The sequence below is a fragment of the Mirounga leonina genome, unplaced genomic scaffold, assembly GCF_011800145.1.
Source record: "Mirounga leonina isolate KUSES-001 unplaced genomic scaffold, KU_Mleo_1.0 Mir_115, whole genome shotgun sequence".
Taxonomy (NCBI): domain Eukaryota; kingdom Metazoa; phylum Chordata; class Mammalia; order Carnivora; family Phocidae; genus Mirounga; species Mirounga leonina.
Window position 1 is genome coordinate 88,441,384 of NW_023270268.1, and position 20,245 is coordinate 88,461,628.

Genomic DNA, 20,245 nt, shown 5'->3' on the forward strand with positions numbered 1-20,245 from the left:
TATTTATTAGAGAGCAAAAGTCGGGGGGCAGAGGGAGAGGGAGAAGCAGACTCCCTGCTGAGTGCGGAGCCTGACGTGGGGCTCGATCCCAGGACCCTGAGATCATGACCTGAGCCGAAGGCAGATGCTTAACCCACTGAGCCACCCAGGTGCCCTCTCCCTCCCATCAGATTTCATCACTTTTTTTTCATCTGTGCAACCCCCTGACCCCGCATCACAGACAAGGAACCAGAGCCCCAGGCTGGTCATTGATTTGCCTGGAGGCTTTCAGAGAGGCCAGAATCAAAACTGTCCTTCACCCCAGTCATGATTTATTAATTATGTCCCCACTCCTGTTTTTCATGTTGAATTGATTTGAATTAATCAGACTGGGAATGTACTGGTTGGTAATTTTTAAAAAATCAATTCTTTTTCTGAGCTGTAATTGTGAGTGAGCAGCATCGAACAATTGGTTTGCACGGGCACAATTATCCTGTTGCAAAAAATGGTCTCCAGGATCGCTGCAGCTGTGGTGCGTCCCCGTGAGAGATGTGCCCCCGGTGAAGAGTTTCACCATCCACACTGGGGTTAGTGAAGATGGGATTTAGGGCAAACATACAGATGAACTTTTTGATTCCAGGTGATGAGATACTCTATAAAGTGTTACTAGAGCAGGATCTCAAATCTTTTGGAAATTTCAAAACCGCAATTCTTGGGTTCCTGCCTGAGGTTTTAAAGTCAAGAGCAGGTCTTTTTAAAGGGTGACAAAAGGGATGCCCGGCTGGCTCAGTTGGTTAAGCGTCTGCCTTCAGCTCAGGTCATGGTTCCAGGGTCCTGGGATTGAGCCCCGCATTGGGCTCCTTGCTCAGCAGGGAGCCTGCTTCTCCCTCTGCCTCCTACTCTCCCTGCTTGTGTTCACTCTCTCTCTCTCTCTGACAAATAAATAAAATCTTTAAAAATAAATAAATAAATAAACAGGGTGACAAGAGAAATCGGCTTGTAGCAAGCCAATGCATTAAGTTGAAAATAGAGCTACCCTATGGCCCAGCAATTGCACTGCTAGGTATTTATCCAAAGGATACAAATGTAGTGATCCAAAGGGGCACATGCACCCCAATGTTTATCACAGCAATGTCCACAATAGCCCAGCTATGGGAAGAGCCCAGATGTCCATTGACTAATGAATGGATAAAGAAAATGTGGTACATATACACAATGGAATATTACTCAGCCATCAAAAAGAATGAAATCTTACCATTTGCAATGACATAGATGAAACTAGAGAGTATTATGCTAAGTGAAATAGAGAAAGACAAATACCATATGATTTCATTCGTGGAATTTAAGAAACAAAAGAGATGAACATAAGGGAAGAGAAGGAAAAATAAAATAAGATGAAAATTGGGAGGGAGGCAAACCATAAGAGATGCTGAACTCTAGGAAACAAACTTAGGGTTGCTGGAGGGGAGGGGGTTGGGGGTAAGGGATAATTGGGTGATGGGCATTTAAGGAGGGCACTTGATGGAATGACACCAGATGTTATATGCAACTGATGAATCACTAAATTCTAACTCTGAAACTAATAAAAATAAATTAATTAAAATTTTTTATATATGTACCGCCCCCCCCCCCCCCCCCCCCCGGAAGTCAATCATTCTTTAGAACTACATTCTGGATTGCATTTAAAAAATAGCCTGCAGTTCTTCTCCTGACCTCTAGGTGGCCCCATGGGGCCCCTGGTCCCACCATCACCAGGAAGCCCATGTGCATAGCCTGTCCCCCAGCCACCTTCCTTTAGCATCTACTAATCACCTTTGCTTGAATTTTACTGGTGGGTGCAAAATGATAAAAGAAACCCTTCAACTGATGGATGGGATGATCAGAACTGAAACGATTTAAGTAACATGGGTTAAGGGGGTAGGATGGAATGGCAAAATTTTAGTTGGACACAAATTAGGAACCATCTGTCATACCTTTTCAGAGCAAGCTCCTCAGGCTAGTGCCAGAACACTTTCCCCAGCTGTGAAACAGAAAAATTCCTTTAATAGGAAACAAGGACTTTCATTCCTATTGGCAACAGAGCTCTTTAAAAAATGCAAATATTAACTGAATTTTCTGTTGAATTTCACAGCTTATAAAGCACTTTAAAATGCATCGTTTCTTTGAGTCTTCATAGCCACCTTGGGAGAGAGAGATCCCCCAAGTATCGATAAGAAAACTGCGCTCAGAGCCCTTGATAACTTCCCCAGGGTCACACAGCTAGTAAGAGCTTGCGCAGGGATTTTTAGTAAGTGCTTTATTGAGATACAATTGACATAGAGAAGATTCACCTTTATAAAGGTGGATGAAATTGTAATATGGATGTAGTTGTAAGAGTTTTTAGTATATTCATGCAGTTATGCAACTATTACCACTAATTCCAGCACACTGCCCTCATCCTGAAAAGGAACCCCAGACCTCTTAAGCGTCACTATTTCTTCCCTGCTCCCCACAGCTCCTGGCAGCCTCACACTCCGCTTTCTATATGAATTTGCCTGAAATCATACAATATGTGGCCTTTTGAGATTGTTTTCTTCCACTTAGCATGATACTTTCAGGGTTCACCCATGTTGTACCATGTGACAACATCTCATTCCGTTTTATGGCCAAATGATGTTCCGTTGTGTGGATATAAACCACTTTGTTTATCCATTTATCAGTTGATGGACACTGGAGTAGTTTCCACTTTCAGGCTATTATGAACAGTACTGCTATGAACTTTTGTATACAAGCTTTTATGTGCACTTAGGTTTTCTAAGTGCACATAAGTTTTCTACCTACCTCTTGGGTAAATACCTAGGAGTATAGTTGTTGGGTCATCTGGTAACTGTTTATCATTTTGAGGAACCACCAAGCTGTTTTCCAGAGCAGCTGCGCTACTTTGCATTCCCACCAGCAATGTATGAGGGTTCTCATTTCTCTACATCCTCACCAACCCTTTTTTTTTTTTTTAAAGATTTTATTTATTTATTTGACAGAGACAGAGATAGCGAGAGCAGGAACACAAGTAGCGGGAGGGGGAGAGGGAGAGGCAGGCTTCCCCCCGAGGAGGGAGCCCGATGTGGGACTCGATCCCAGGACCCTGGGATCATGACCTGAGCCGAAGGCAGACGCTTAACGACTGAGCCACCCAGGCGCCCATCACCAACCCTTGTTATTATCTGACTTTTGATTATAGCCATCCTAGGGAGTGTGAAGGGGTATGTCGTGTTTTTGAATTGCATTTCCCTGATGACTAATGCCAAACATCCTTTCATGTGCTTATTGGCCATTTATAGAGATTCTTTGGAGAAATATCTATTCAAATTGTCCCATTTTTAAATTGGGTTTTTTGTCTTTTTGTCGAGTCGTAAGAGCTTTTTGTATACAGTAAACCTTATCAGTGGTTTCACTTTCTGTGGTTTTAGTTCCTGTGGTCAGCTGCGGACTGGCAGCAGATAATCCTCCTTCTGACATATTGTCAGAAGGTCAGTAGGAGCCTAACGCTGCATCCCAGTGCTGATGTCACTACGTCCCATCATGTAGGCACTTTATCTTACATCACCAGCAGAAGAAGGGTGAATCCTATAAGCTATTTTCAGAGAGAGAGAGAGAGAGACCACATTCACATAACTTCTATTACACTATATTGTTATAATTGCCCTATTTTATTATTAGTTATTGTTACTAATCTCTTACTGTGCCTAATTTATAAATTAAACTTTATCATAAGTGTGCATGTATAGGAAAAAGTATAGGACAGTCTGCAATTTCAGGCATCCAGTGGGGGGTCTTAGAATAAGACAGATAAGAGGAGACTACTATATTCTGGTTATAAGACCCTTATTAGATATATAGCTTGCAACAATTTTTTCCCATTCTCTGGGTTTCACTTTCCTTTTTAAATGTACATAATACAGAATTTTCCATTGTAGCCTTTTTTAAATGTGCAGTTCAGCGGCATGAAATGCATTCACATTGTTGTTCAAAGGTCACCATCATCCACCTCCAGAACTTCATCTTCCCAAACTGAAACTTTAGACCCATTAAACAGTAATTTCCCATTCTGCCTTCACCCCTGGAAACCACCATTCCACTTTCTGTCTCTTTGAATTTGACTATTCTAGGTGTCTCATAAAAGTGGAATCCTATATTGGGGTGCCTGCGTGGCAGTTGGTTACGTGTCTGACTCTTGGTTTCAGCTCAGGTCGTGATCTCAGGGTTGAGGGATCCAGCCCCGCATTGGGCTCTGTGCTCAGTGCGGAGTCTGCTTGAGATTCTCTCCCTCTCCCCCTTCCACTCAATGTCTCTCTCTCAAATAAATAAACAAATCTTTTTTTTTAAAAAAGTGGAATCCTATAGTACTTATCCTTTTGTGACTGTCTTCTTTCACTCAGCATACTGTCTTACGGTGTTATCCATGTTGTGGCAGGTGTCAACATTTCATTCCTGGAGGTGGAATAATACTCCATTGGATGTATATTCCCCATTTTGTTTATCCATTCATCCATAGATGGACACTTGGGTCTTCCACCTTTTGGCCCTTGTGAATAATACTGCTATGAACATGATTCTGCAAATGGGTGTACAAGCCTCTGTTTTCTGTTCTTTTGGGTGTATATCCAGAAGTGGAATTGCTGGATTATATGGTAATTCTGCTTTTAATTTTTTCGAAGAGCCTCCATACTGTTTTCCACATCGGCTGCATCATTTTTTGTGCCTGCCAGCAATGCATACAGGTTCCAATTTTTCTATATCCTCACCTTTTTGTTTTTTACTTTCTTGGTGGTGGTATATGAAACACAAAAATTTTTAAATTTTGATGACATCCAACTAATCTTTTTTTTTTTTTACCTTCTTTTTTTTTTTGCTTGTGCTTTTGGTGTTCTAAGAACCATTGCTCAACCCAAAGTCACAAAGTTTGGCTTGCATATTTTCTTCTGCAAGTTTTGTAGTTTTAGCTCTTACATTTATGTCTCTGATCCATTTCAAGTTAATTTTTGTATATGGTATGAAGTAGGGGCCCAACCTCATTCTTTTCCATGTGGATATCCAGGTGCCTCAGCAACTTCTTTCCGCATTGAATTATCTTGGCAACCTTGTCAAAATCAATTGATCAGAAATGTAAGGGATTATTTCTGTTCCATTGAGTGGAATATCCTAGTGTCTGTGTCTATTAAGCAGGATTTTCATTAAAGCTTATGCTCTCCAAATCACACATAGCTCTCCTTCTACCATATAAATGGGTTTAATCTGAGTGTTCTTTCTTACTCCAAAAGGAAGTGTTTCAGAATAATGCCACAGACTTGATGATACATGAACACAGGTTGGGGGGCGCCCCTGCTGGAATCCAAGGTCTTCACTGGCCCGCATATAGCGTGAGGTTGTCAGGCCTCTACCACTGCTGTGGTGTGTCCTTCCCTGTGGTCCTCTCTTTCCCTCTGCTGAATAGGGAGTGGCCTTGTTGGAAGGCTGGAAGGGGATTTGGGTAGAAGAGATATACTTCCCAGCATGTACACCCAGCTCAAAGCCCAACACCAAAGGGTGAGCCAGGGCACTTACTTGATGGCAAGAACAGTGAAGGGTCTGAGATTTGGTTTCACCCTACTTGCAAGCTAGCAAGTGAGCCTTACTATGTCATGGATGCTGGCAGGAGACATGAGACTCCTGGGTCAGAGACAAAGGACGCTATGACTCCTAGCACAGCAAGCAGCATATTAGTGTCGGCTTCCCAAAGCCCCACGGGGTTAGATGTGATGGGCCCACGTGGATGCTTTGCATATAGTGAGTGGGGGTCACAGCTGGGGAACAGGAGACCAAGGTCCCCATATGTGCCAGCAGGAAACACTATAGCACACAAGCCAGTCTCCTGCACAGTGGGAACGAGCAGTCACCTAGTGATCACGCGGTGTCCTTTTGCCTGTTTATTGTGTGTGTGACCATCCTGTCACTATCAGAGGAGGGATAAGCCTTGTCATCTGGTGTACTCAGCCGGAATGTGCACAGATGCTCAGGGCCCCGAGAGTCCTACAGATGGGGAGCCTTCAGAGAAGGGATGTGACTTGCTGAGGGCCACACAGGAAAAGCCATGTCTCGAAATTTCCAGGCTCCCGGTCCAGTGCTTTTTCCACCACCCTCCTCTGCCCTTCTGGGTTTCCATAGGACACCTGGCATTTATGCAGTAGACCAGCCTCACCGGGAGGCATCGAGGTGGGGGGACAGGGGAAGCCCAAGTCCACCCCTTTGTTTCTCTGTGTCTGCCAACATCTTTTTAAATCTAGGCTGCTTTGGAGATGAGGAGGGCATGATGGACAGAGCCAACCGTGTCAGATATGGTGGAGCGGGTCATTTAATTACCACAACTGCAGTGGGTCTTTGAGTGGCCGTGTAGTTTGTCTAGTTGAAGGAAATGTCGGAAGGGTTAGGTGAGGAAACAGGAGATCAGTGAGAGTCCTGGAATAAAGGTTCACTGAACTCACTCGTCCAGGGCCCCACCCTCCTGCTCACACGCTACTCTGCCCTTTCTCACAAGCCTGTCCCCTCCCTCCAGACCCCAGGTCCCTTCCGAATCCTCAGACCCACAGCTCCCTACTGCCCAGAAGCTCTGACCCTCCCTGGGAAAGTTCTGGGCCCCTCCAGCAGGCTTCCCCACCTGCCATCTCCTGCCCCTCCACCCATTGTAATCCTGACCAGCTCAGCATTCACATGGCAGATTCATGTGTTTTCCTCCACTCCGCTGGGGTTAAGAGAGCCTCTTTGCTTCCATCCTGCCTCTCTCTTGTGCAGGCTCCCCAGGCAGATGGGCCTGCTGTGGATTCTGTGCTCTTGTCGCTGGAGGCAGGGGTGCATGGTGTGAGCCTGGAGTCTTGCACCCTGTGAGGGTGTTCAGGGAGGCCCTGGGGTGAGGCTGGCCAGAGGCAAGGGGGGGGGGCGGGTTCAACCAGCTCCCTTATGGCGCTTGCAGAGTCCCCACTGAATTCTGTTCTCTCTCTCTCTTCTCACCCGCCCCCGTCCCTTGGGACAGCTCTTCCCGGCCCCCCTGCAGACCCTCTCCAGGAAGATTGTGCGGTCTAAGATGAATAGCACTCTGGTCGGAGTGTTCACCATCACCCTAGTGTTCCTGTCGGCTTTCGTCAACATGGTAGGTGGCTCCACCTCCCAGAACCTTCCCAGACTCTGGAGTTCTCCCTCCCCAGGATTTCTTATTAGGGCTTCACCTCAGGTCTCTGGAATCAGATTTGATCCTAAAGCCTCTCACACAGACTTTTAGTTCCCTGCCCTCAAGGCTGCGGATCCAGACTCCGAGAAGTCCCCAAGGGAAGTTTGCGAGCCTACCCCCTCCCCCGGGCAGCTGGGCGGACCTCGTCAGTTCCTCAGCCTCCGCCAGGCTCCTCTCCTGTCCCCGCTCTGTGGCAGGGGGCACCCGAGCCCGGGGTCGGGGGGTGAGGGGATGAGCACCCCCCGCCCTGCGGAGACGGGCTGCCCCGGCCTGGCCCCTGCGGCTGACCCTGCCCTCCCCTGCCCCCAGTTCATGTGTAACTCCAGGGACCTGTTCGGCTGCCTGGCGGACGAGCACAACATCAGCGCCGGCCAGGTCAACGCGTGCCACGTGGTGGGGTCGGCCGCCAACTACAGCCTGGGGGACGAGCGGGGCTTCTGCAGCAGCCCGTGGCCCAACTGCAACTTCCCTGAGGTGCTGGCAGGGGGAGGCATGGGGGGTGGTTCCGGGCGCAGACAGACACCCTCCCACTGCACTCCCCCTCTGCCTTCGGCGGCTCTGAGGGGGTCAGTGGGCTCTCAAGCTCGCAGCCGTCCCAGAGACCTCCCTTCCCGTCTCTCACTCCATGTGTGGGACACCAGTGAACAAGGCCAGCCTTCTCGTAGAACAGTACAACAGCAGGGCTGTCGTTTATATAGTGTCGCAGGCACTGTGCCGAGGACTTGACGGCTTCCCTCATTCAGTCCTTAGACACAGTATCTTTTTTATACAGGTGACCCTGAGGCACAGAGAGGGTAAGTGACTTGCCCAGAGTCACACAGCTAATAAGGGATAGAGCCAGAACTCTCACCCAGGTCGTCTGGCTGTAGAATGCTTGGTCTCAGCCTGAGGGCAGAGCTGTTTCTGGACCCTCAGCTTTGGCAGCAGGCCTGCCTCAGGAGAAACGGCCCGAGCTCCTCTGCCGTGGGCCAGAGAGCAGGGAGGGAAGAAAGGAACCCTTTCTGCCATCAAGGTCACCCATTCAAAGTGTACAATTCTGTAGTTTTTAGTATATTCACAGATGTGTGCCACCATCAGCATCCCCATCTAATTAGAACATTTTCATCGCCCCCCCGAAGGAAATCTACCCCTAGGTTACTGGGTTTAAGAACCATTGCCGAGAATCCTTAGAGAGCGGCATGCATTAAGCGCCTATGGTATGCGAGGTGCTTCATTCACCTTTTTCTTGGGGAGTGGCTTTCGAGTGACCAGCTGAGCCAGCCCAGGGCATCTGCTCCATGCACGGGGCAGTCCCCACACCCCAGCTGCCTGGGGGTGAGACCAGAAGGGACTTCCCTAAACTAAATCATATAGGGCCACAGTCCCTCATCTGAAGGCTTCCAGGTCAAATGTATTTTGAATTTTGGAATTTTTCAGAGTTTAAAAGGGTGTTTCACACCCCCAGTATAGTTTGGGCAGCACCTGATAATGACATACAGTAATATTTCTGCAGCAAAATGTATGCAGAGTCACAAGAAGCAGGACAAAGATGCTAATTAGTAGTACACAGTTGGAGCGGTTTTTGCCACCAAATCAGGTCAGCTCAGGTGTTGCCACCCTATCAGTCATGAAATACTTCGGTTTTCAGAACTTTGGATTTAAAGTTGCAGACCCGGGGCTGGGGCCCCTGGGCTCCCCACAGTTCCTGAGGGCACCAGGCCCAAGCCACCAGGTGCTTTCATGTCATGGAACTGTAGCCGTGAGCCCATGACATAGGAGCTTTTGCAGATGGGGAAACTGGGGCTTCGAAGGGTTGAATAAATGGCCCAAGTCCCACAACCAGTCCATAGTAAATCAGGGGTGAAACTCAGGTCTGCCTGAGCCTGGAGCCCTGTTCTAACCATGGGGCTGTATTGCCAACTGGCCAGACAGCCTGGAGCCCCATCTCCTGGTTCCTACCGGGGCCCTTCACTTTCCCTCGCAAGTTTGCATCAGCAGAAACACCGGCAGAGTGGGCTTCGCCTGCGGCCAGCTCCGACTTGGGGGGGATGCTGGAGGGTGGGCCGGGGGAGGGTGGGGCCGGGCCGCTGAGGCTCGCCAACCTCTCTCCACAGTACTTCACCTACAGCGTGCTGCTCAGCCTGCTGGCCTGCTCCGTGTTCCTGCAGATCAGCTGCATTGGGAAGCTGGTGCTCATGCTGGCCATTGAGCTCACATACGTGCTCATCGTCGAGGTGCCCCGTGTCACACTCTTTGACAATGCTGACCTGCTGGTCACTGCCAATGCCATGTAGGTGGCACCGCCCCCATCCCCCACTGGGTCTGGGGCATTGCAGAGAGGCCAGAAGAGTGGGTGGCTGGGAGACTGGGCCACGGGGGGCTTGCAAGGAGAGTGTTCTGTTGCTCCCCAGCTGACCACCTGGGTAAAGCACCACAGTGTCTTATTTCTCTCTCTCCCTTCCCCAATATGGGGCGGGGGGTGGCCTCGGGGTGACTAGGTCTTGCTGTCCTTCTGCTTCCAGTTTGCTACTCAGTCCTGCCCTCAGGCCTCAGTGAATTGTTCCTCATTTGTTCAGGGCAGCCTCTGATGAGCTGTTTTCACTTAACTCCATCTGCCTGTGGCACCTCAGGCCCAGAGAGGGGTCAAGATTCAACAGAGCTGAATAGCAAGGTCTGTGGGAGCAGAAAAACAGACTTTGTTCTTCTTGAGCTCTGTGTCCTGCCTCGAGCTAGGCACTGGGACATACATTATCCCTTTTCAGCCTCATAGCAACCCAGCGAAGTAGGCAGGGCTGCCACGGATGGTTGGGTAGTTTGTGCACTGCTCAAAGGCTCCTAGTTATGATGATGAGCCATTAGGTCCCACATCTAGGTAGCAGGCTTAGGAGTTGTACCCCAAGCTATCTAGCTCCCAGTAAAATGGGAATAATATCCGTAGTAGTAAAATGTTCATAAAGTGCCTGATGTCAATACCCTTCTCTTCCCATCACCCCACTACACACACACACACACACACACACACCAGGAAGTGCAAAAATGTGACAGGTCTGTGTCCCCTGAGAAAATGCAGCAAACTCTGTTTTCTCCAAGTTATAGGAAGGGATCCATTCATCCTTCTATCCGTCCATCCAAAGATATTTATTGAGGGCCTCCCATGTTCCAGGCACTGAGCCAGTGGCGGAACAGTCATGGATAAAACAGGCCATAACTCTGGTGTCAGATATGTCACTTTCTGGTGAAGAGAGTGTCACCTGAGCAGAAGAAGGGGTAATGAAGGATCTACGGCTTAAGGCCGGCCCTCCCGGCGGCTGCGCAGTGCTGTGGGCAGACAGCCGGGACACCCAGTAGCCCCAGGAGCGGGGCAGCCTGCAGTCCTGTGAGGACCAGGAGAGGGAGGAGGTCCAGGCCTTTCTACTCCCCGATCAGGGCAGGAGCTGGGAGCTTTGCTTCCTTTTCTTACGTGCTCCTTCCCCGACCCCCAGCTTCTCCTCTCCTCCCGCTGGAGCAGCAGTAGAGAACGGAGATAATTTCTGGTTTCGGAGACCCTGGCTTGGCCCTAGGGCAGCACTGTCCAGTAGATAAATAATGCAAGCGACGTATGTCATTTAAAATTTTCTAGTAGCTGTATTAAAAGGGCAAAACATGTATTTTAATCTTTGTATTTAACCAATATATTCAAAATATTATTTCAATTGTCAATATAAAATTATTAATGAAACAGATTACATTTTTTCCCACACTAATTCTTCAAAACCTAGTATCTATCTTACACTTCCGGGACATTTTAACTTGCACTAGCCACATGTGAAGGCTCAGGAGCCCCACGTGGCTGTGGCAACCACACCGGACAGCACAGGGGTAGTGTTTCTCCTCCTCTGGATGCAGCAAAGGGCTGGGGTGGGAGGTGGGCTGGCTTCTGCCCAGGTGGATGTGCTGGGGGCCCCCAGGGTCCCAGGTAAGGGCTGGTGATTTGTGGTCATGGTGACCAGACGCCAGCTGGGGCTGGGCTTTCTGCAAGCCTCCCATCCTGAAAATATCCCTGGATCCCGAGGGGTGCTGGGGGTGGGGGATGAAGGAGCAACAGTAGCGGGGGCGCTAGGAGTGGGCGTGGGGTGGCAGGGCTAGGAGTGGGGGGCATGGCAGTGCGAGGGGGGCAGAGCAGGGTAGGGGAGCGCAGCGGGCATGGAGACTGCCCATGCAGAAGAGCAGCCCCAAACAGCCCTCCCCACTTCCTGTTCACAGAGACTTCAACAACAACGGGACCTCCCAGTGGTGAGTGGATACTCTCCAGTTTGATTGAGCCGCTCCCTGCCCTTGGCCTGGTGCAGCCAGAGGCCAGCCGCCCTGGGCCCAGCAGAGAAAGCAGTGGTGCCCGGCGGGGAGGGGGCCTTGGCGGCAAGGTGGGCAGTGAAGCAGGAGGCTGCAGGGGGCCAGGAAGCCCTTTCCTCATTGGGTACCAAGGGGGCCTCACTGGGTAGATGCCCTTCTTTTCTCGTATGATTCCCACCTCCCCAAGATGACCTCCAGACTCAGTAGCTGGGTCATCAGGACCTGCAGGCCATTCCACAGGCCTCATCTAAAACATACGGCCTCAAGCTCTTCCTCAGGGGCATGTGTGAGATCCCAGGCACCAGAGAACGGGAACTGGTGACCTCACCCCCCTGCCCCCTGCCCCCGCTGCGGAAGAAAGGAGCCAAGGCAAGGCCTGTGGGGTTTGTAGCGTAAGCCCTGCACTGGGCTGCTGCTGGGCAGGGAGTCTGCAGAGTTCAAGGTTTGGGCTCTTTGCTGGGACAGGGAGCAGGGTTTGGGATAGCTGCTTGGTTTTGTGTGGGCTTTTTGTTTGGGTTTTTTTTTTTTTTTTTGAAACAGCATGTGCACATGCGTGCATGTGGCAGGGGAGGGACGGGGGAGAGGAAGAGAGAATCTTAAGCAGACGCCACACCCAGCTTGGAGCCTGACTTGGGGCTCAGTCTCCCGCCCCTGAGATCGCGACCTGAGCCGAAATCAAGAGTCAGCCGTTTAACCAACTGAGCCACCCAGGCGCCCCAGGATAGCTGCTTTTATTAGGAATATTTATTAATAATGTTATTAGGAATGTAATTAGCCATTATTAGCTACCAGTTTTGGAGTTCCTACTGTTTGTCAGATGCTATACAAGGAATTTTGTATACAGTATCTTTAATTCTTAAAGTGTGGGTGTCGTTATCCCATTTTACAGATTAGGAAACTAAGGTTCAGAAAGGTTAAGAGACTTGCCCAAAGCCCAGAGCTGGTCAGTATGGCCTGCCTGGCTCCCTTGTTACTGTGCCCACGGCCCCTATCTTGTCCACTGGGAGAGACCTGGGATGTACATACTGCCTTTTACAAGCGCCTCATTGATCCCCTGATGTGACCAGAGAGAAGTTTCCCAGTGATGGGGAAGAGGGGGGCATCAGGAGAGGAGTCATGACTGCTGAGCTGCTCGTGGGAGCAGGGGCTGCGATGGGGCTGCCAACCAAGAAGGCTTCCTGGAGAAGGCCCTACCTCAGGCAAAACTTGAGCAGGAGGGTGAAGAGAAGGGGGAGTAGTAGAAGGAGGCAAAAGGCCTGAGGGGGCCTCGGAGCCTGCCATGAAGTGCCAAGGCATCTACCTCCCCCCGCAGCCCTGAGCACGCGACCAAGGTGGCACTGAAGGTGGTGACGCCCATCATCATCTCCGTCTTTGTGCTGGCCCTATACCTGCATGCCCAGCAAGTGGAGTCCACTGCCCGCCTGGACTTCCTCTGGAAACTGCAGGTGGGTGGCCTTGGGGCTGGGGTGGGGAGGCACCCAGACCTCACAGCATTTTGTGAGTGAAAAAGTTTGTCACTTGGGCTGGCTGGGCCTTAGTTCTGCACTGATGGGGCGTCCTGCTCAGGCCACAGCCCAATTAACCAGTGCTCCATGTCCCAGCAGGTCTGCTCCCTGCTTTTGGGAGCCCAGACACAGAATCCCAGAGCTTATGCCAAACAAACCCACCCTTGACAGTGCTGGGACTTTGGTGGGTCCCAAATATCGACCAGGCATTACTGTGTGCGTCCAGAGGCAGGCATGGGGCTAGGCATGGCCAGCTCCGGTTTGTGGTGTGGGCAGCAAGGAGTCAGGAGGGTGGGGAGGAAAGAGTGGCAGGAGGTGAGGAGTATGGGGAGCGCAGGCGCCGTGTCATGGAGGCCGCAGTGCGGGAGCTGGCCCACCAGGCTGCTGAGCAGGGCTTGATGTGACCAGAAGTGGCTCTTCCAGGGGAGAATGGAGGGAAGGGGCATCAAAGACCCATCGACAGGAAGCCTAAGCAGGTGGATGTGCCCCGGCCCTGGGGAGAGGTGGCCCAGGCAGGGGCAGAGGCAGTGGGGTGCTGGGAGCCCCGCACTCCACCCTCCAGGCTTTGTGCCCTGTGTCCCGATAGTGTCCACCTGGAAGAGGAGATGCCCCTGGGCCACACGCAGGATAATGCTCCAGGTGCTAGCAGGAGACGAGTTGCTCCTTACCTGCTAGATGGCTTCAGAAGGTCTGGGGAGGGCACCCAAGGGCATTCATGGTGAGAAAGCCGTCTTCCCTGTGGGCAGCCTCAGACCGGTTATTCCAGCCCAGCCTCTGCCTCGCCGGGCCTGGCCTCTATCTCCAGACCCCTCCTCCAGCTCACCTGCAACTCACTTAGGCCTCCTCCATCCTCAGCTTCTTCCTAACACTGAGATTCAAGTCTTCAGGCTGGGGCAGGAGGTCCTGAGTTTTTGTTAAAGATGGGGGCATCCAGTTGCCCCTGTTGCTGGATGTCTTGCATGAGGTTGACTGAGGTCCCCACTGAGCAGATGCCCTGAGGTTGGAGGGAACCTGTTTTGCCTGTGGAAGGCCGCTGGTCAGCCCTGGCTTGGGAGGGACCTGGGAGATATCCAGTGTGAGGCTCTACCTTCTTGGCTCAGACTGCTGCCTCCCTGCCTTCTCTTGGCTCGCTCACACCCCTCTCCTCTGGGGAAGCTCCCCGGAGGTGCCAGCTCTCCTAGGGGCTGACCAGGCTCCGTGGGCTCTAGGGCTGATGTCCCTCCACTTCTCTGCACACCCCCCCCCACATGAGCTCTGAAGAGGTCCCCTGCGCCCTAGACGGTGGCTGTTGTGCAAGTCAGTTGTGTTGCAGAGATCTCTAGAAAGGGGTGGAAGCAAGGGGAAGGTGAGCCTGCCACTCAGCCTGCCTGTGACCTGCTGCCCTGTCACCCCCGCCCCCGTCTTTGTCTAGCTCCTGAGTGCCCAGGGTCAAAGTGAAGCTGCCTGCCAGGGCTGAGCCGAGCAGCCTGAGGCTTCCGCACAACCCCACCCCAGTGCCCAGGCAGCAGCAGCTCCTCTCCCACTTTGAAAACGATTAAGAAGGCCTGTGCACAGATGTGTGGGGGTGGGGCGGTGAGCAGGTCTACCTGCCAGGTGTGTTGGCCTCTCTCCACTGAACCCCTGCAACGGGCTTAGGATGCTTATACATCCCTCCATCTCCCGTCCTCCTCCAGGACCTTCGGGAGGGGGGAACAACATACCAATAAGCAAAAACTTGAACACAGGCTCTTGGGATGGGTGAGTGATAATCTGTTGCCCCACCTCTAGACTAACCCAGAAGCCAGTTTTGCTGTTGGATCTTTGGTCCTGGTGGGTGGGTGTGGTACTGACAGGGAGGTGGGGAAGCCCGAGGTCCTTAGCGTCCCTGAAGCATCTGCATGAGGCATCAAGTCTGCTCCTGGCCAAACCCGTGGGTCTCCGTTCTTGGGAGAGCCCACTCCCATCCCTCTCCCACAGCACTGACCTTATTGGGCTCAGCAGGGGGGCTGTGGCCCCTGAGTCTTCCTGCCTGGCCAGAGCCCAGTCCTAGAAACAGCTGGCTGTGTTGGGAGCTGCCCAACATCATGTCTCAGGGCAGAGTTGTCCCGATGTGGCAGGAGTTCCTGGGCAGGACTTGGTCTGTGTTCCCAGCAATCGCCGTGCTCCCAGCGTCCCAACCCTAGCCTCCACCACCTGCCTGCCACTGGGCGGATGCGCTACAGGAGGGCATGTGTTAGGTTTCTGCCACCTGCTGGGCTGATCAAAGGAGCTGCAGGGCCCCTGGGTGCCCAGGCATGGGGTCTCAGCAGGCAGGACTGTAGGCGGCCAGCGCACTTGCAGAGGCAGATGCACCAGCTGGGGCTCCTCCAGGGTGCAGCCCTCCAGAAGCACAGAGATTCCCACTCCAGGTGCTCTGGCACCTCTTTCAGAGCTAGGAGCAGGTGGCCCTGTTTAGGAGTCTCACCTCACCGGGGCTGGAAGGTAGCACGTGCCCACTGGGCCCACCTGGCATCCAGGAACTTCCTTAGGCATGACCCCCATTCTCGAGGCCGTTTCTAGTTGCTCTAGGCCTAATGGGTCCTCTCACTTCAGGTGCAAGGCTAGGCCAGGTCTCTGAGCCTTGGGGTCCCTGCTGGACCCAGGTCCTGTGGCCTTGGCTGGGTGTGCCAGCAGTTTCCCCACGAGCAGCCACCACCTGCCAGGAGCACCAGGGACATAGTCCTGGCCCTCACGGAGATCCTTGGTGCGGCCAGGGACGTAGTCATGGCCCTCGAGGAGATCCTCGGTGCAGCCAAATAGAAAGGCCTCCACATTTAATTAGAGAAGGCCCAAGCAGGCTGGCTGGATCTTTTCAACGGCCCTGCTAATGATCCTTTACCTGCCTGTTTTACCAACGTAGTCACTCCCCATTAGAGGGGCCATTTTGTTTGTCGTCGAGGGGGAAGAAGCCAGCAGACTGCACTCTGTCCCTCCTGTGTCACATGGCTCCTTGCACACCTTAGTGCAGGACTATCTCTGTGTTTCAGCCTGCGGGCCACTGTTGGCCTCTTGATTCGAGGGCTCTGCACTGTCCCTCGTGAGTGACCACAGACCTCAATTTCCCAGACCCAGGACCCAAACTGGGGGAGAACCAAAGTCACTGGTGGTGTCCCCATCCCGCCCCAGGGAGCACTTTGGGGCATCTGCACCTCCTGGCTTTGGGATGTGTGCATGATAATCCATTGCCCCACCCCTAAACTAATCCAGAAGCCAGTTTTGGCTACATTCCCACACCCCAGTGGGAATGTAGGGCCTGGGGTGAAGGATGATGGCGCTGGGCTGGGGCTGTGCTGGAACTGGGGAGAGTGGGCAGGGCTTTAGGACGTTTTCCCATGGAGTCAGTCTGTTAAAGTCATCAAACTGCATTTCCTGATGCGAAGAGGAAAATGGACACTTGAGGAGCGCTTGGTAGCTGGAGGGCCATTGGTGGGGGAGGTGTGGTTTTGGACCATCCCTGTAACCCCGTGCCTCGGTCTAGCATTGGGCAGACAGGGTGCTTTCAGCCTGTCCTCCAGGATGTTTCCAGTCGGGGGCTCCCTCCTTCGGGGCCTGCGCCCTCCGGTGCGTCACATTCTGAGGGGCAGGCAGGGCAGAGGCGGAGGCATACACGTCTCTCCCTTTTCTCATGGTCGGAGCGCTAGCTGCTCCCTGCGGAGAGCCGCAGGTGGGGACGGGGGGACGGGGGTGCGGGGGGCAGAAAGCCCCTCCCGCTGACCGGGCGCCTCGTCCTAGGCCACAGAGGAGAAGGAGGAGATGGAGGAGCTGCAGGCCTACAACCGGCGGCTGCTGCACAACATCCTGCCCAAGGACGTGGCCGCCCATTTCCTGGCCCGCGAGCGCCGCAACGACGAGCTCTACTACCAGTCGTGCGAGTGCGTGGCCGTCATGTTCGCCTCCATCGCCAACTTCTCCGAGTTCTACGTGGAGCTGGAGGCCAACAATGAGGGCGTCGAGTGCCTGCGGCTGCTCAACGAGATCATCGCCGACTTTGATGAGGTGCGGCTAGTGGGGAGCTTGGGCCCCTGGAGCGGGAGGGATGCCAGGGCACCTGAGGGCAGGCCCCTTGCCTGCATTTCCTCCCCTAGCCTGTTACAAAGGAGGAAGCAGGCACACAGCTGGGGCTTAGCTCATGGGCAGTAGGTGGCAGGGTGGGCATCAGCCCAGGCTGCTGGGATGGCAAGTCTCTGCGCCCTGGCTGCCCCCTTGAGACCCTGCGCGGCCGTCTCGCCAGTCCTCCCCATTCGCTGCCGCCCCTCTCGTGCCACCTAAGGCTGGGCAGGCCCCAGGGTGGGGCCCAGCTTTTGTGAGAGTCCAAGGAAGGAGGGACTCCCAGGCTAAGGGAGGAGGAAGGACAAAGATGCAAAGCCCTGAACAGCAGGGGCAGAAATACAAATACGCACCCTCGCCAAATCCCCAGTGTGTGCCAGGCACTGGGTACACTGTGCCCAATAGGCATTTCGACCCTGGGAGCTCGCCGAGTGAGGAGTGTGAGGGGGTCAACCCCAGTGGGAATGTAGGGCCTGGGGTGAAGGATGATGGAGCTGGGCTGGGGCTGTGCTGGAAGCAGCCCATGAGGCTCCTGGGGCAGGGGGTAACTGAAGTTGGCTGAAATGGCTCTGGGCAGGCTTCTGGCTGGTGGGGCCTGGAGACAGAAGAAGGGGGTCCCTGGGAGGGATGGGGATGTGAGCCAGAGAAGGGGGGAGATGGCCACCAGCCCCTATTGGGGACAAGAGGCTCTGAAGTGACTAGAGAGCTGGCCCGGGGCTCTGGGTGCAGGGCGGAGGGTAGCACCCAGCCACCACACATGGATGAGTACTGGAGGCGGCCTGCCCTGTCTTGCACCGAGTTGGCGTGCAGATGGGCCCCCTGTGTGAACGAGGGGGGGGGGGCACGTGGGGGGGCCATGCTGCCACCCTTCCCTGTAGACCTCAGTGCCCCAGCCTTGGTGGAGACCCAGGTTTGGCCTCCTTCCATCCAGATCATCAGCGAGGATCGGTTCAGGCAGCTGGAAAAGATCAAGACCATTGGCAGCACCTACATGGCCGCCTCAGGCCTCAACGATTCTACGTATGACAAGGTGGGCAAGACCCACATCAAAGCCCTGGCCGACTTTGCCATGAAGCTCATGGATCAAATGAAGTACATCAATGAACACTCCTTCAACAACTTCCAGATGAAGATCGGTGAGCTTGGCTTCCGACCAGTCGGGCCTGGGAATAGCAGGTGGGGTGAAAAGCTCCATGTGGCTTGGCAGGACCAAAGAGGAGGGCTGTGGAGGACAGTGTCTTATGGATGGACAAAACTGCTATTTGGGAGATTCTGCAGTGTGTGTGGTCCCACGTCTCACACAACAGTGAGGCTTCATGCGGCCCCTGTGAGAGAGACCCTTTCTGTGCTAAGAGGGAGCACCCAGGGGCGTGGAGACGTGGCAGAGAATGTCTAGACGATGTCAGTTGAGCCAGGTGTGTTGGGGAAGGCTCTTGCCTGGAGCGGAGGGGAAGCAGCAGAGCGAAAGTGGAGTGGCAGGGTGATCGGGGTTGGCGTGGGTAAGACTGGGACGGTGGATAGCCTAGAGCAGATGTGCCAGGAGCGAGACAGGGAGCCCGCGTGGAGGGCAGCAGCCTTGCTTCCTGGAGCTGGGTCACGGCGACATCCCTGCGCTAGCTCAGACAGACACCCAGGGGGAGGAGCACTTGGACAGAGAGGAGACTGTGGGCTAGGAGCTAGGTTCTGAGAAAAAGAATGGCGGTGCCCCTGATAGAAACAGAGGAGGTAGGGGGAAGAAAGTCTGAACTGACAGTGCAAACTTAAACGCCACTGAGAGGGGTGGTTAAGGAAAGGCGACCGGATGATGCCGCAGGTCACTGGACACTTGAGAGGGCGGTCCTGGTGATGGACTGCAGGAGCGGCAAGTACTCAGGAGCAGTGCTGTGTGAACGCACCTCTGTGGTCTGGGTTAGCGGGCATTTGATGGCAGCAGCGGAGTGGGAGCCGCAGGGCTAAGCATGGCCTCAGGCCCAGAGGACCTTGAGTGTCAGGGAGGAATGATAGGGTGAGCGCTGGTCTGTCCCCTACAGGGCTCAACATCGGCCCCGTGGTGGCCGGCGTGATCGGGGCTCGCAAGCCTCAGTACGACATCTGGGGCAACACGGTGAACGTGGCCAGCCGCATGGACAGCACCGGTGTGCCTGACCGCATCCAGGTGAGTGCCGGCGCATCCACCGCCCACCTCACCCACATGGGGGGGGGGGCTCTGTCTGATGCTGCATGGGCTTGGGGGCAGGCCGCCCACAGTTCCCAGCCAGAATTTCTGCAGCCAAATTTGAAGGTGGTTGCGGCTACGTCTTGGGAGCTCGGAAAACACAATTGTGTTTCAAGCCCTCAGGACCTTGGACAGATCTTCACTCCTGTGCCAAGCCCTCTACTGGCCACAGAAGTGCTCATGCCACAACCCACACATACAAGGGGACACAAAGATGGCTGCAGGGAGCAAGGTCTTGCCTAATGGAGCACTCGGGGCCTGGTTCAGGAGAACCAGGCCAGGCCACTCGTCCCCCTGGGATGGTACCCCCAGCAGCCAAGGGGGCTGGCCAGAGACCCAGAGACTTTGGCTCCTCTCTCTCCTTTGCAAGCTGGCTCTTGTGATGCCCAGGCCTGCCTCTCTTCAGCTGCTTTTTCTCAGGCCTTCCTCGATTTCCTCTGCTCCAATCTGACAACAGCGAGGCCCTGGACGGGGCTCTCTTCCTGTACCCTCCACCCCCCCAGTGCCCCATGAGGCCGTGGGTAGGTCACTTAGTTTTCCTGGCCTCCATTTTCCCAAGTTTGAACTGTGCTCTCTTTACGGCCCTCTGCTCGCACTGACACTGCTTAAATGTCCCTTAAATTCTCTCTCCTGTGGGACCTCTGAACAAAGGGTCAGCCCAAAGCATTGCCCTGGCCAGATCAGCCAGGCCTGGCTGGCGTGCCGATGCTGTCGGAGGGACCGACCAAATGGCTTTCTTGTGCCAAGAGGAGAAGGGACAACAAGATAGGAGATGGGGGGAGACGCACGTGTGTGCAGAGCTTCTGACCCCACCCACAGACAAGTGAAGGACTCTGTGCACCCACACAGTGGCCTGGCACCTCACCTTCGCATAGGGCGTTCCCTTGATCACACAGCAGGGTCACCTTCCAGCAGCCCAGCCAGAGATTCACGGCC

The 20,245-nt window shown here is 53.6% G+C and overlaps 1 protein-coding gene across 1 annotated transcript in view; it reads left to right on the forward strand.

Moving 5' to 3' along the window:
- ADCY5 (adenylate cyclase 5) overlaps window positions 1-20,245 on the forward strand; it is a 148,582-nt gene that overhangs the window by 127,188 nt on the left and 1,149 nt on the right. Inside the window, exons 13-20 of the mRNA XM_035000010.1 lie at window positions 7,022-7,138; window positions 7,526-7,690; window positions 9,310-9,485; window positions 11,438-11,467; window positions 12,837-12,969; window positions 16,780-17,043; window positions 18,026-18,230; window positions 19,125-19,249. Of these exons, the coding sequence (XP_034855901.1) occupies window positions 7,022-7,138; window positions 7,526-7,690; window positions 9,310-9,485; window positions 11,438-11,467; window positions 12,837-12,969; window positions 16,780-17,043; window positions 18,026-18,230; window positions 19,125-19,249 (1,215 nt within the window). The remainder of the gene's footprint in view (window positions 1-7,021; window positions 7,139-7,525; window positions 7,691-9,309; window positions 9,486-11,437; window positions 11,468-12,836; window positions 12,970-16,779; window positions 17,044-18,025; window positions 18,231-19,124; window positions 19,250-20,245) is intronic.